Source organism: Antedon mediterranea, chromosome 6 (genome assembly GCF_964355755.1).
Source record: "Antedon mediterranea chromosome 6, ecAntMedi1.1, whole genome shotgun sequence".
NCBI classification, from domain to species: domain Eukaryota; kingdom Metazoa; phylum Echinodermata; class Crinoidea; order Comatulida; family Antedonidae; genus Antedon; species Antedon mediterranea.
Genome location: NC_092675.1, coordinates 2,574,365 through 2,588,308, shown reverse-complemented (window position 1 = coordinate 2,588,308; position 13,944 = coordinate 2,574,365). Strand labels below are relative to the sequence as shown.

The window sequence follows — 13,944 nt, the reverse complement described above, 5'->3', positions numbered from 1 at the left end:
AGTGAGTCCTATTATGATATTTATTTTGGGTGCTTCAGCTCAAACGAAAGTAATATTGGGATAAATTTTATTACATTATTTCATCTTCATCTGATCGTTTTAATTAACAAATTATGTCTTCATGTTTCATGAACTACTTTTACCATACATTTCATAAATATTTATTCTATTTTGACCAATCAAAACTAATTGTTATATGATGTCATTATCTTGAACGGTGCCATATTTAGTTTCTATTGTAAATATTTAAAAAGAGAGAATATTTTACATGTTTTGTTGTGTAAGAAAATTTTGTAGCATTCCAAATTTAAAGTGCTAACAGAAAAGAAAAAGAGTTGCAAAAGAGAATTTAGTGATAAAGCTTGGTTCTCACTGCAATGCAAAAAAGTGAGTTGACCAATCACAAGCAACAGTTTGGATGGTCCATCAAATTGTGATTGGTCAATTTACTGTTTTGCGTGGGAATCAAGCTTAATAGGAAGCTTTTAATTGTACTGTACAGCCCCTAGACTATGGAATTATTAGAGCGTATCCAACATATGCACATGCTCACAAGTTTTTCGGTTGTATGACAAACAGCCATGTACAGTAGATACTGTATTTAGACTTTCATAATCTAGGCATTTTATCTTCCATGGTCTAGGCGCTGTACATCAAGTTTAAAGTCAATTCTTATGATAATGTATGGAGCCAGTTTGTTATGGTCAAAACTATGTATTTTATATATTTTGTAGACATTGTTATGCCTTGGTAAACCTTGAATGTATTAAGTTAAGGAATAGGCCAATGGTTGTAATAGTTTGGTACATTAGAGTTGATTAGTGCTATAGATAGTGTCTGAACAAACAGTGGATTAGTAAAAACCACTTGGTATATGTTTAATGGACACTAGCAAATCTACCATGAGTAGCTGAAGCTACAAATGTTAATTATCATTTTCTTGAGATTCAACTGATAGAAAGTGTTGTCATTTTCTTACCAGTGAGCTATACTGTAGGTAAGATACAGATTACAGTCTGAGCAGTATATTTGGATGTTTTCTACTAATCTAGTAGCCAAAGCTAGTCATGTATCCGTACAAAGCCTGCCTTTTATGTATTTTACCTTGATTAACTTGACCATTTCACTAATTTGTAAGTTTTTGGTTGTTTAGCTTAAACTCAATGATCTTGCCAATGTTTTTTTATAGAATAGGATGAATCTATTCATAGGTAGCTATTCCAATCTGTAGCAATTGAAAACCTTTCATGCTTACAGCAGTTCAGTTGAGCTTTTGATTTGCGACGATCGACGACTTACCTAGGCCAATCAATGTGTCGTCGGCGGTTGCCTGGTCCTAGAAATTATCAATGCTCTGTCGAGGTAAAAGGGGCAAGGAAACATCCTAATATCCCAGCATGCACACATTGCATAAAACACTACATACTCATTGGTCATCGTTCGTCACAAATCGAAAACTGTGTGAACAGTTAAAGAGTGGTTTCCACTAGCAATGCAACGCAAAAACGTATCGACTCAACGCAACAACATATTGGCGCAAAGTGCAGTATTGCATAATCACAAGTGGGAACCGACGACGCAACAGTGCTGCGAATATCGCAGGTTTGATTTCAAACAGGCGAGGGCAAACACGACTATTGGAAGGGCATTTTCTTGCATTGCGTAGATTGCGTTACGTTGCTTGTGGGAACCGAGCTTTATGCAGATTATCATACTAATGTTATTTTTATCATTATTTTTATTATGCTATATAACTGAATGTTCTCACTGTATAAGTGCTTTAAAGTTCAGTATAACATTCTCTATCTGTTCAAGGCAAGGACAGTTAATAGTTGCTCTGAGAAACACAAAACAAAGTGAATGTTGTATATGATGTGTATTGTTTAGTGATTTGATGTTATTGCATTACTAATACAAAAATATTTAAATGTTTAGGTTTTTAAATACATTGTAAGGTTGGTACTTAAAACTAAAATTAGTTCGTCAGAACCCTATTGCTAATCTATTTTTCAAGAAAAGTTTTTTATATTTAGAAGGCAACGTGCAGTAGCTGCCATTTGATGGCAATGATGTAGATGATGTTAGTGACCATCTTTATATGGTGTCACCAGATCATTACAAATGTAGAAGATGTCACGGCCAGTGACATCTTGTGTAGTGCAATGTGATGAGGTCATTGTCCTCTATCAGGAATTATTAATTTATTTGCGTAATACAGTATTTTGTTTATAGTGTCATTATTAGTATGTTTTTGTTACACCCCTTTGGTAGTACGTTTAAATACGGTAATGTTCTTGCAGAGATGTATCAATAGAATAACTAATGTGTATGATTTCATGTAATTCTCTGTACTGTATCTTCACATATAGCATTCTATGGCCAGTATCATAGGCACATTCTGTAATACAGTGTCCCATGTGTATCACATGTGGCATCTGTATTATGTTAAGGTTAGACTTATGATACAGCTTCACATGTGAATTTTATATCATGGAATTAGTTTTAGGGTTTTAAGTTAGGGTAAATGCAGCATTACATGTGACATGATACAGACTTACATGTGATGCAAATGTGGCACTGTATCACAGACTTTGTCTATGATACTGGGTTTAGAGTATAAAGCTATATACAGTATGAAGAATTGTTTAGTAAATTCATTATTAACCTGCTTCCCCAGATATATTGTGAATCTTTCCAATTTATATACAAACATAGGAGAGATTAGAACATGCATGCAGAGTAACTGCACTAGAAAATGCTAGATTTTGAAATCCAAAACATGTACTGTATGTAGAAATTCCAGCAGCAGGCTAAATCAATTTTGGATATCTTCATTGACTGGACCAAGGAAACCTACTTTTACTTACTGTATTTCTCAGGTGCCTTTTCATCATATTTGTATATACTGTATTATTTTCTTTCTTTTTTTTTTGGCTTATGTTTGCCATGTTTTTTTTTCTTTGTATTTATTTAATATAACCTTTTCCAAATTATTTGTGTAAAGTTATGTTCAATTTATTTTTCATTTATAGAAAGGATTGTTTAATAAAACCGATTCTTTACTAACCCTATCTGAGACTTAATAATGTGTGCCAAGTGCAAACAAAATGTCTTTTAACCCAAAATTCTAAATTTTAGATAAGTAATATCTCTCTCCATTTTGTGATTGCTATTTAACAAATTGCTTATTATAGAGTATGTCAATTTAATTAATTAAAATAAACTATATTTTTAAAATCAAAACTAAATATTATTAAAAACAATTTATATATATGATCAATATTTATGAACCCTAAACATTGTTTGATTAATAATTTAATGACGGGTGCATCCATTTCTGTTAAAACACATATTATTTTTTTTAGTGGTAAATTTATAGAATGCAAAAAAGAAATTAAAAAGAAAAGTTGATTCTTGAATTATGTTATTAGGGTTTTTGACAGATAATTATAAAATGTATGCTCTTTTATAAGCTCAATAGCATTAGCAAATTAACATATTTTAAACATTAATTGCTTTATAAATGTTGACCTGACATATAAACATAAGTTGACAAAAATGCACAAAAGTAAATGTGCAAACTTAAGTTATAAACTTGTATACAAGTAAGAATAACTTAAAGTAGGTAATGCATTTTTAAAAATTTTGATTTTATAATGTTAATTATATAAAATAACATATAACAAAACTTACAAATATTTAAATAACATTCCCAAAGCCTGCTTTAGCATAGTAGCAACATAGTGTAATATGAATTTTTATTTTATAGGCCTATTAAAAGTTGCAATAACAGCATAGTGTTTGACAAGCATTAGTGGTTTCATCCAATAAATAAAATATGCTTATTCCTCATGAACTTATTTATCATTACCTTATTTCTCATTACCTAATTTCTCATTACCTTATTCCTCATGAACTTATTCATCATTACCTTATTTCGCATTACCTTATTCCTCATTGCCTTATTTCTTATTACCTTATTCCTCATGAACTTATTCATCATTACCTTATTTCTCAAAACCTTATTCCTCATGAACTTATTCATCATTACCTTATTTCTCATTACCTATTCCTCATTACCATATTCCTCATGAACCTATTCATCATTACCTTATTCCTCATGAACTTATTCTTCATTCTCATAGTTTATTCATCATTACCTTATTTCTCATTACCTTATTCCTTATTACCTTATTCCTCATGAACCTATTCATCATTACCTTATTCCTCATGAACTTATTCTTCATTCTCATAGCTTATTCATCATTACCTTATTTCTCATTACCTCATTTCTCAACTTATATTTCTTATTCATTCATTTATTTTGGTATTCTTCAATGCATATTGTGTTGCTTATTCTTCAATTATTTAAAAACAAATCTGAAAAGATACTTAGATCTTGCTTTAAAATGTATTTAGTTCTAAGTTATGCTAATAGTGTTTTGTAAACCATGTATGTTGAAAGCAAGGAGATGTAAGATTAGATATTTTCTAAGTGATGTGATTACCTATTATTAAGGGGACACCATCGCGACCCACAAAGTGTCCACTTTATAAGGCTGTCCCTGATTGGCCGTAGTGTTGGTCCTTGTTCGTTCCATTGTAAAGTGACCTTCTTAACAGGGTGTCCACTGAATAGGGGTGTCCCTGATTGGCCGTAGTGTTGGTCCTTGTTCGTTCCATTGTAAAGTGACCTTCTTAACAGGGTGTCCACTGAATAGGGGTGTCCCTGATTGGCCGTAGTGTTGGTCCTTGTTCGTTCCATTGTAAAGTGACCTTCTTAACAGGGTGTCCACTGAATAGGGGTGTCCCTGATTGGCCGTAGTGTTGGTCCTTGTTCGTTCCATTGTAAAGTGACCTTCTTAACAGGGTGTCCACTGAATAGGGGTGTCCCTGATTGGCCGTAGTGTTGGTCCTTGTTCGTTCCATTGTAAAGTGACCTTCTTAACAGGGTGTCCACTGAATAGGGGTGTCCCTGATTGGCCGTAGTGTTGGTCCTTGTTCGTTCCATTGTAAAGTGACCTTCTTAACAGGGTGTCCACTGAATAGGGGTGTCCCTGATTGGCCGTAGTGTTGGTCCTTGTTCGTTCCATTGTAAAGTGACCTTCTTAACAGGGTGTCCACTGAATAGGGGTGTCCCAAAGGAAGGGGTATACTCTATTATTTCGGCTGTAGAATCGTTTTGCTATTTCGTTATTATATTTAGTAAACGTTTATTACATTGCGTTCATACAGTAATTACTGGTCACATGTTTGCCGTGTCCGCTATTTGGTTTAAAAAAATACATGTTATACATTACCTGTGCTAGTATATATTATAATAAATGGTGCAAACTTGTGAATTTAAATATAAATCAGCCTTCAATGAACTTAGTTATACCTAAAACTTATATTTATGTATTTTGAATAAGTTAATGTGTATTTACTACAAAATATTGTATCGTATGTTAGGTTGTATTTTGTGGAATAAAAGCAAATCTTTACGCTAGTATGTCTGAGAATAATTTTGTTTGCTTGCTTTCTTCTAAGATTCTTTTTTTTAAACGAAAAATACACTAAAGTATTTCCAAGTATAGAATGTAACATTGATGGTTCGGTGTGCGTAAATACTTACTTGAAAGGTTAATATTGCAATGAAAACAATCGGTAGATCAACACACGTACTGCAACTCAACTGATATGACTAAATATTTGTTTATCCTTTTCTCATTTTCGTCGGACAAATCCAAAGTCTTCATTTGAGGCTTACGGAGTGGAGTAGGGAGAATCGTGAGTTATAAACTCTGGCACTAGCAGGACCGAAGCACACTAAACCACCAAGATACAGCTCCACTACTTTTAGCTTTTTGATTTATTACCAGTCCTTTTTACAGTAATTTGTCTTTGAAGAAAGATCCAAGTGATATCAAAAGAATTCGATCCAACTCGGCCCTTAAACCGTCTCGGCTGAAGTCAAGTCGGCCCCTAGTCAACTCGGCCCTACGTCAACTCGGCCCCTCACGTCATCATTGAATGTTGTATTTTTTATGTTACATAACAGTGCGTGTTATCCTTATAACACGTGTGCGCTTGCAACATGTTGTTGCCTATTAAACCAGTGATCAGTAATTACTAACCTTAATTAGTTATTTTAAACTAATAAATTATATCCCCAATTGGTAATCATTTGTTACTTCACACAATGACTCGTAATAATTGTTTCGAGTTTGCCACGAGATGATACGTAGACAAGATAGGCAATGTGTTACCTGCCACGTTCTAAGGACCTGTAAATAATCATTTTAGACAATGGGTAATGAAACTCAGGGATACCCCTTGACGAAAACAAAGCCGAGTAGTAGATGAGTCTGTTGTCGCCGAAATATTGAACATTTTCGTCGTAATATTAATAATAATAATATCCTGATTTATATAGCGCCTAATGTTGTTAAACCTCTAAGAACATTATTACCCCTCATTTCTTTGGATCAAACCATAGAGTATGGAGATATACTCTCATAATGCAGCTAGTAATCAGCGCAAAGTTGTGTCTTGATCTAACCGGTTTCCCCATGCTTCTAGTTTAACATTATTTATATAACATTGCTTGCCGTCAACCGCTGTTCGTATTTCTCAGAAATTTCTTTTTAAAATCTAACACCGCTTCATATTTCTGTTTTTAGAATTGGAAAATGTAAATCTAAAAGCGGTAAAGGCCCGTTTCTTTTATTAATACGAACGATATAACGAACGACGACAAAGAGATTTTAAATTTTTCTTACACAAAACAATAGAGACCAGACTATCTGCATGATAAAACGAAAGATATTTGAAAGGTTTTCATACTAGCTTTTTTTGTGGGTAAATATAACATGGCAAAGTGATCAATCACGATTTCTTTATTGTGTGTATGTATGAAAAATGCACTGTTATCTAGTTATCGTCGATCGTTATCGTTGATCGTTATCGTTGATCGTTATCGTTGATCGTTATCGTCGATCGTTATCGTCCTAGTATAAAAATGGTTTGGTTTGTTACGTAATACACACCGCCAATGATAATACTAAAGTTACTGTACTATAATAAGTTGTTTTTTCGCGTCTCAAATGTTCATAAACGTATCATATTCATAATTGTATTCATAGGGAAACGTAAAAAGTAACGATAGACGAAATTTGGCCGATTTAACGTTCGTCATTACCTTCCTAACGAAATCCAACAATCAATCCATATTGGAAGAAGGCATTCAATTTTTAGGAAAAAAATAAATGTTCACTCTAGGCCTCTTCAATTAAAGAAAATATATATAATATGTATAATGAATATTAAATTCAACTACTGCAAACAACTACTTTTCTTAATGTGGTTTTCGCAACAAAAATACACATTTCATCATGGTAGATACGTTTTTTCCAGTAACTGTTCAAATTGTTTCGTTATTAAGAAGTGTTGAAGAAGGTTTGTTTCTCAAAACATATATAGAAAATAAAGTGGTTTTTAGTCTGTCGTACAATTACGAAAATTACAACTACTACTAATATTTTAACATTTTTCATGTACATAAATATAGTCTATTTTCTTAGATGAAAAGAAATAATATGACTAGGTCTAGTTTCAATCTACAATTTCACCTTCAAACAATAAACTCTAAGCATAACAAAAGGGATTCATTATCCCGTTTGTAATTATAGATTTTGTTACAAAGGTCTGCTTATACATGACACAAATCCCCACGATATGTACACATCTAGGCCTTACATTACGTGTAGTATGTCGTGTTGGCAAATGCGACAGCTTTTAGAGCCGTCGTTGGACAGCGAGTCACGATCTACTATATAAATACCGGCTATGAAATTGTATTGGCATCACATTTTGAATCAGAACTGATTGAAGTAACATAGGCTATATCGTAAGTATACCAAAGCGATTTTATTTTCTTCTTGTTATTTAGACTAACCATTATTTTTCAGATAGTGCATTTCAGTTTAGAAACGTCTTTTGCAGTCATACTTCATACTTCTTTCCCTTTTCAGGGAATTTATTGGTTCAAAGTATATTGGCCTTTGGCCCTAATACAAACAAATAAAAATTAACTATAACTTAAGATAATGGTTTCTTCTTTCAAAGGCAAAGTAGACGTATTTTCCTAAATTATAAGTAAAATTTGTGTTGGAAAGTAATAAACAAAGCTTATTAATAGAAGGAAAAACACGAATAAATCTTGGAATAAAACTTTTTCTTAAATCATTGTAAAATGTGCATTGCAAAATAAAATGATATTCATCCTCAACAATGTTCTTTTTACATAATTTACACGTTCTCTTATATCTTTCTACACCCTCCCATCTGCCCTTTTCAATTTCTAGCTCTAATATCCCTAAACGTAACTTAGTTAATAATCTTCTTTGTTTAAAATTAATGATGTTGGTCAAGTGATAACTTAAACATATTTCTTTTTTATAAAGAGAAAAGAGCCTTAACTTATTATGTAAACTAAATTTTTGAATGCATTTTTGTTTTTCAATATCACATAAGCGCAACTTAAATTCTCTCAAAAATAAACCTTTACTATTAACATATTGTTGTAACCATATATAACCAAAACCAGTAGAAAAGAGTAAGTGTTTGACCTGTTGTGCCCAACAATTCTCATTACGGTTAACTTTTCTAAGTTGAAACTCATAACACTTAAAAATGAATCTGTCATGATCTAAAGTAATAATATGTAACCAAAATCTTATAACTGTAACTAAACAATCCACAGAAAGTGGTAATCTACCTAACTCAGAAGTAACAGCGGCATTTGGTGCATTTTTTCCAACTTGCAATAAATATCTACAAAATCAGTCAGCAGTCAGTTACTTTACTATAGTTTCACTATTATATTACTTGGCCTACCGCCGTAGTTGTAATTTGTATCAATATTTCTAGTTTGGTCAGATTTGTTGTCATACTCTGTCGTAAAAACTGTCTCGGGTGGGTCGACTCGAACCCACGGGCTAGCCTAACGTCCATACCTCTAGACCACCGAGCTTGCAATGGTGGCTAGGGTTAGATTCGAGCCCAAGGAAGCAGTGAGTAGGCAGGCCTACTCCATCAACAGGATGAAAATTGTGGAAAACGCTTGCGTCAGAAATTATCCTTTCTAGTTTGCATAACTTTTCGAAACTAAATGTTAGAATGTTTAAATGTGCAATTAAAACCACAAAGTCGAAGACCTTGTTGACATCGTTAACATTATTTTTTTTTTCATAGATCATGAAGTTAACACTTTACATTTGCGTAATTCTCTGCCTGGTGGCATCATTCCTTTCTGTGGATGCTAAGAAACGTAAAGCAAGAAAACATAAACCATGGGAAGATACAGACCGCGACAGAACCAACGATTTACTTGTAACCAAGAAAGTGTTCTTTGATATTGAGATTGATGACGAGCCAATTGGCCGATTCGTTATTGCACTTTTCGGTGAGACATGCCCAGTTACAGTACAGAACTTTGCTGCCTTAGCAAGAGGAGGATGGAGAAATGATGTGAGTATTAATTTCAACTGCTATCTTACTAAAGCCTTGATCGCTTGTAATCTTCGATGTCTTTGACTCGATTTCACCACGTTTATTTCTGTACATCTAGGTAATTCAATTTTATAATGTTTTTAATTTCAGAAAAGTATGAGCTACAAGAACACAATCATCCACCGTGTTGTACCGGACTTCGTACTCCAGATGGGTGACATCACAAGCGGAGACGGCACAGGAGGTAATTTTGATTGGTTCAAATTTGTTAATCTAATACACTCATCAGAAAGATGTCTTTAATCACATGGTCGCATGATATTTTAAACTTAATAATCAATATATTGAATATAATATAAACATTTGAATCTATCATTTACAGGACGAAGCATCTACGGAGAATATTTCGCCGACGAGAACTTCAACTTGAGGCATTGGGGACCAGGATGGGTATCAATGGCTAACGCTGGAACAGACACAAACAACTCACAATTCTTCATCTTATTGAACAGTGCTAAATGGCTTGATGGCAAACACGTTGTATTTGGAAAAGTTATTGAAGGAATGGTAGGTTTGAGTTTACATAATTGTTTTTATATGATGATGAATAATATTTTGTTAAAAAACACATTTTTTAAAGATTTCTCATCGCACATTTTTTTTAAACTTTGTATTGCTCATGATGTACGAAAATTGTAAATGAAGTAGAAATAAATAGTTACAGATTAGTAACAACAATACAATCAATGATAAAGATTGAGTTAATATCAGCTTTCAAACCGGTAAGCTTATCCCAGATATTCATATTTTCAATTTCCCGGATCCGCCAATGTTACATCTCATGTGTTACTTGGAAATCTTGTACAGTTTCTAAACTTGGAATTCATATTTTCACGCATGTTAGCCATGTTATTAATTATTATTTCTTTAATTGTTCTCCCCAGGATGTTATTGATGAGATCGTTGATGAAGAAACTAATGAATATGCCTACCCAGATAGAATCATCCGAGTTTCAGATTGCGGTGTCATCGCCGTTAAGGAGCCATACCACTTGCCTCACCCAGAAGGCCTAGACTTGACCAACAAAACAGACACAGAGAATACAGAAAGCCCTTAGATTAATACTATTATTTCTCTCATTCACACTTTGTTAATTCATGTTTATATTGATTGATGCCGCGTATTTTAACTGGTGAAATTTTAAAGGCTTGTTTATACAAGACGATCGACGGTAAACAGATAAATATACATTTTGTCTGCAGAAAAAAAAGAAGAAAAGTTTTCATCCTAGAACTATAGGAAAACCATTTATACTTTCTTCCTTGAAAATAATAGTTTCACTTTTCTGATCTCTTTACGGTTTTCTGTAGGGAAAATATGTGTATGTATTTATTTATCGTCGTTCGTTTATTGTCTAAACAGGTCCTATATAGGCTGAGGAGTTTGATGCATATATTTCTATTGTAATTTCTTTTGATGTTCCGTGTGTATAGACCTTTGTGTTCCGTGTCTATAGACCATTGATGTTTCGTGTGAATAGTGTGTGTGTAGTGTAGGCCTATGTGTATTTTAAAATATTTATTGTGTAAACTGATGTATTTTATTAACCTCAACAGGGTTCATCAGTATTTTTTTTTTATTTTTTGATTGATAATTACATATTTTGATTTGTGTCGTAAGTTTCTTTTGGATTGAGGTAAACGTACTTTATTGTCCCGTTGTATAGTGTATTGTTACCAACAAGCTCTGTCTACAATTTCAAACTTTATGTGTCTACAAAAATTAATGTGGTCCCATATGGGCATGATGATGTCATATCACTACCATTTGGGCACTTTTTTTTATCAACTAGTTTGATAGTGTAGACAGAGCTTTAGTGTATTAGTAGATGTCGTATGTATGGTAGAAATAGGTTATCTCGTTTTGGTTTGGTGAAATTCAGCCCGTCAATAATTTCGTTTGATTTTTTTTTAAATGGACCGTAAAGTTTGTTTTGCTTTAGAATCGAAGTTGATTTCTTTAATTTCAGCTTTATATCATTTATCATGTTGAATATCGTAATAGAATTAGATTGAAGTCTCAAGTGTTTTGTGAAATATGTGTATATTGTGATTGTTTATTATAATAGTTGTTTTTGGAAATAAATGTACACGAATATTAAAACAAATTGTCTTCTTTTTATATTTGGTTTGGTCATATAGTACGCTTACAGATCTTTCTAAAAAAATATTGGTTGGTGCTGTATGCCTGCCTGCCTGCCTCCCTGTAGGCCTAGTAAATATGCATATTTAACGTGACCCTTGAGAAGCATGTAGGCCTATATGATTGAACATTAAATAATAATAGTCTATCTTTACTACTTCAATTGGTTCAAAGAAATCTTTCTTCTTAAAAGTTGAATATTTGCTTGATCTTTATGTTATAAATAAGAATATTTTACAGGAGCAACAATCTTAAGAGCATTATAAAACATTCCCTCTTTTCGATGGTGGCTGGTAAGTTTGGCATTAATAGAAAAAAAATTGACTATTTTTCCTATTCCAGTGATGGAGAATTATAATAAGGTACTCGCAGCTCACTCGAAAACAACAATATAAAATAAATAAATCAAATATTCTTTCAAGAAGTATGTAAGGAAACATTGCAGTTGTATTGTATAGATAATTGAATAGTGCATTCAAGTCGAGCGTGAGGCACCATTTCTATAATATGCAAATTTGATAGAATAAGACACGACACTGTTATGCAGCAATATAGTCGTGAACTGACTGAACGAACTGTGTTGGTATGCTCCATCAACCACTTGTGTTTTCACAATTTAAGGGGATATTGTGAATTTAATTATGGTCCTTGTTAAAATGCTATGATATACTATATTATATAATAATGTACTGTATTAAGCCGTCGTAAGCTCAAAATTCCTCACTGGGTTACAACGTCAAGTCGCTTGATATGGCTGGTAGAAGCGGGCATTTCGAAGGAATTCTGGGCCAGCTGAACTTTGTGTTGAACCAACAATTCATACTTGTAAGGATAGATTATATTACAAGCAGAACCAGGTAAATGGTAAACATTTAACTTAAACGATTTACATACTGAATTATAAGATTATTAAATTCAGCGTGTACTGTATTTCAGTTTAGTATTGGGTGAATTATTTGAATATTTCTTTTCATAAGATGGTTGTTCATCAACCAAATGATGTATACTCTTCGTAGGCCTACCATAATACTAGCGCACATCGTTGACAACCGTCCACGGCAGCGTTCATGCAAAATAGAACCTGTTCAGGCTTAGTTATTTACCCGCGTCTATTATCAGCGTCGTTGATTAGTAAGATTGCGTACAATGGGAACCAAGCTTAACTCACTCGGATATATCCAAGCCTGAACGGATCCAGAGAGAATAACTTAACATGGTCCCCAGTGGTAGGTTGTATGCGTAATAGAAAAATTAAGCATCAAACAAATGAATGTTGTGTATAAATGTATTTTATTTCTTCAAATAATTTAATTTGGATCCTAATATTAGGAGAGAATTTTTTTTTTGCTGATACAACAGATCGTCGTTGTAAGTACCATTTTTAGTACTTTTCGATCAATTTGATCAACAAAAAGGAAATATTCTCTCGGATAGTAGGCCTATTTTATTTCGTAAAGAAACGAGCAAGTTTGGAAACTCTCAAGAAATACCTCAATTACCCGAATAACTACAAAAGTAGATGCTTTTAAATATGCTTCACCAAAAATAGACTTTCTTTGATAATCACACAGCTGTTGTCTTGTATTATTCGTTTTGGCTTAGACACGTGTGAAATTCAACTTTCAACATGTTATATACATTTAATTTCATAAACACCATCAAATCAAACCCCATTTATTTATCTTCTATTTTTAATGTAAAGATACTAGGATGTGGAATCCCTTACTTATAAAATAAAATGTATTATTTACATTTTGGATTGTTTTTACTGATATTTTGAATTGAGGAACACATTTATCTCGATACATTATGATTGATAGATTCTATTTTTTTCTACAAAAAGACATGAAAAAACACTGTCTTTCAATTAAAATAATATAATAATATAGGCCCTAAAGCAATAAATAAAAAAGCCCAATAAACCCATTAAATAATGGCCCCTCAAAACTGGATTACGAGAAAATGTTCGTACTGCTATTACCTATATAATTATACCTGTTTTTCCATTTTCATATTTAAGATAGGATCGGATAATGTCCCCTGAAAAAAAATCTTTTATACAATCTTCTTGTTGAATTTGCCATGTTAATGTCATGTAAAACATTGAATAAAAAAAATAGCCAGAGAGCCGATTTGGTTTTGGTTAACCTTATTTTGTCTATTTATAAGTAAAGTCATTATTTTTTGTATACAGTTTTCTGCAGAAGTGAATAACTTTATTATATGATTATTATGGCATTCAATATATC

General features: G+C 32.7%; 1 protein-coding gene across 1 annotated transcript; it reads left to right on the top strand.

The window, feature by feature from the left end:
• Positions 1-7,373: 7,373 nt before the first annotated feature.
• On the top strand, positions 7,374-11,637 carry LOC140051819 (peptidyl-prolyl cis-trans isomerase B-like). Its single transcript, XM_072097138.1, has 6 exons — positions 7,374-7,437; positions 8,744-8,832; positions 9,235-9,510; positions 9,643-9,736; positions 9,875-10,059; positions 10,437-11,637. Exons 1-6 carry the CDS (start codon positions 7,374-7,376, stop codon positions 10,608-10,610), a joined length of 882 nt encoding a protein of 293 aa, XP_071953239.1. The 3' UTR covers positions 10,611-11,637.
• The last annotated feature ends 2,307 nt before the right edge of the window (positions 11,638-13,944 follow it).

Coding starts and splice junctions, on each gene's coding strand:
- LOC140051819 (XM_072097138.1), top strand. CDS start 7,374: ATGGTAGATACGTTTTTTCCAGTAACTGTTCAAATTGTTTCGTTATTA. Junction 9,511..9,642: donor GAGGAGGATGGAGAAATGAT/GTGAGTATTAAT, acceptor TTTTAATTTCAG/AAAAGTATGAGCTACAAGAA. Junction 10,060..10,436: donor GAAAAGTTATTGAAGGAATG/GTAGGTTTGAGT, acceptor TGTTCTCCCCAG/GATGTTATTGATGAGATCGT.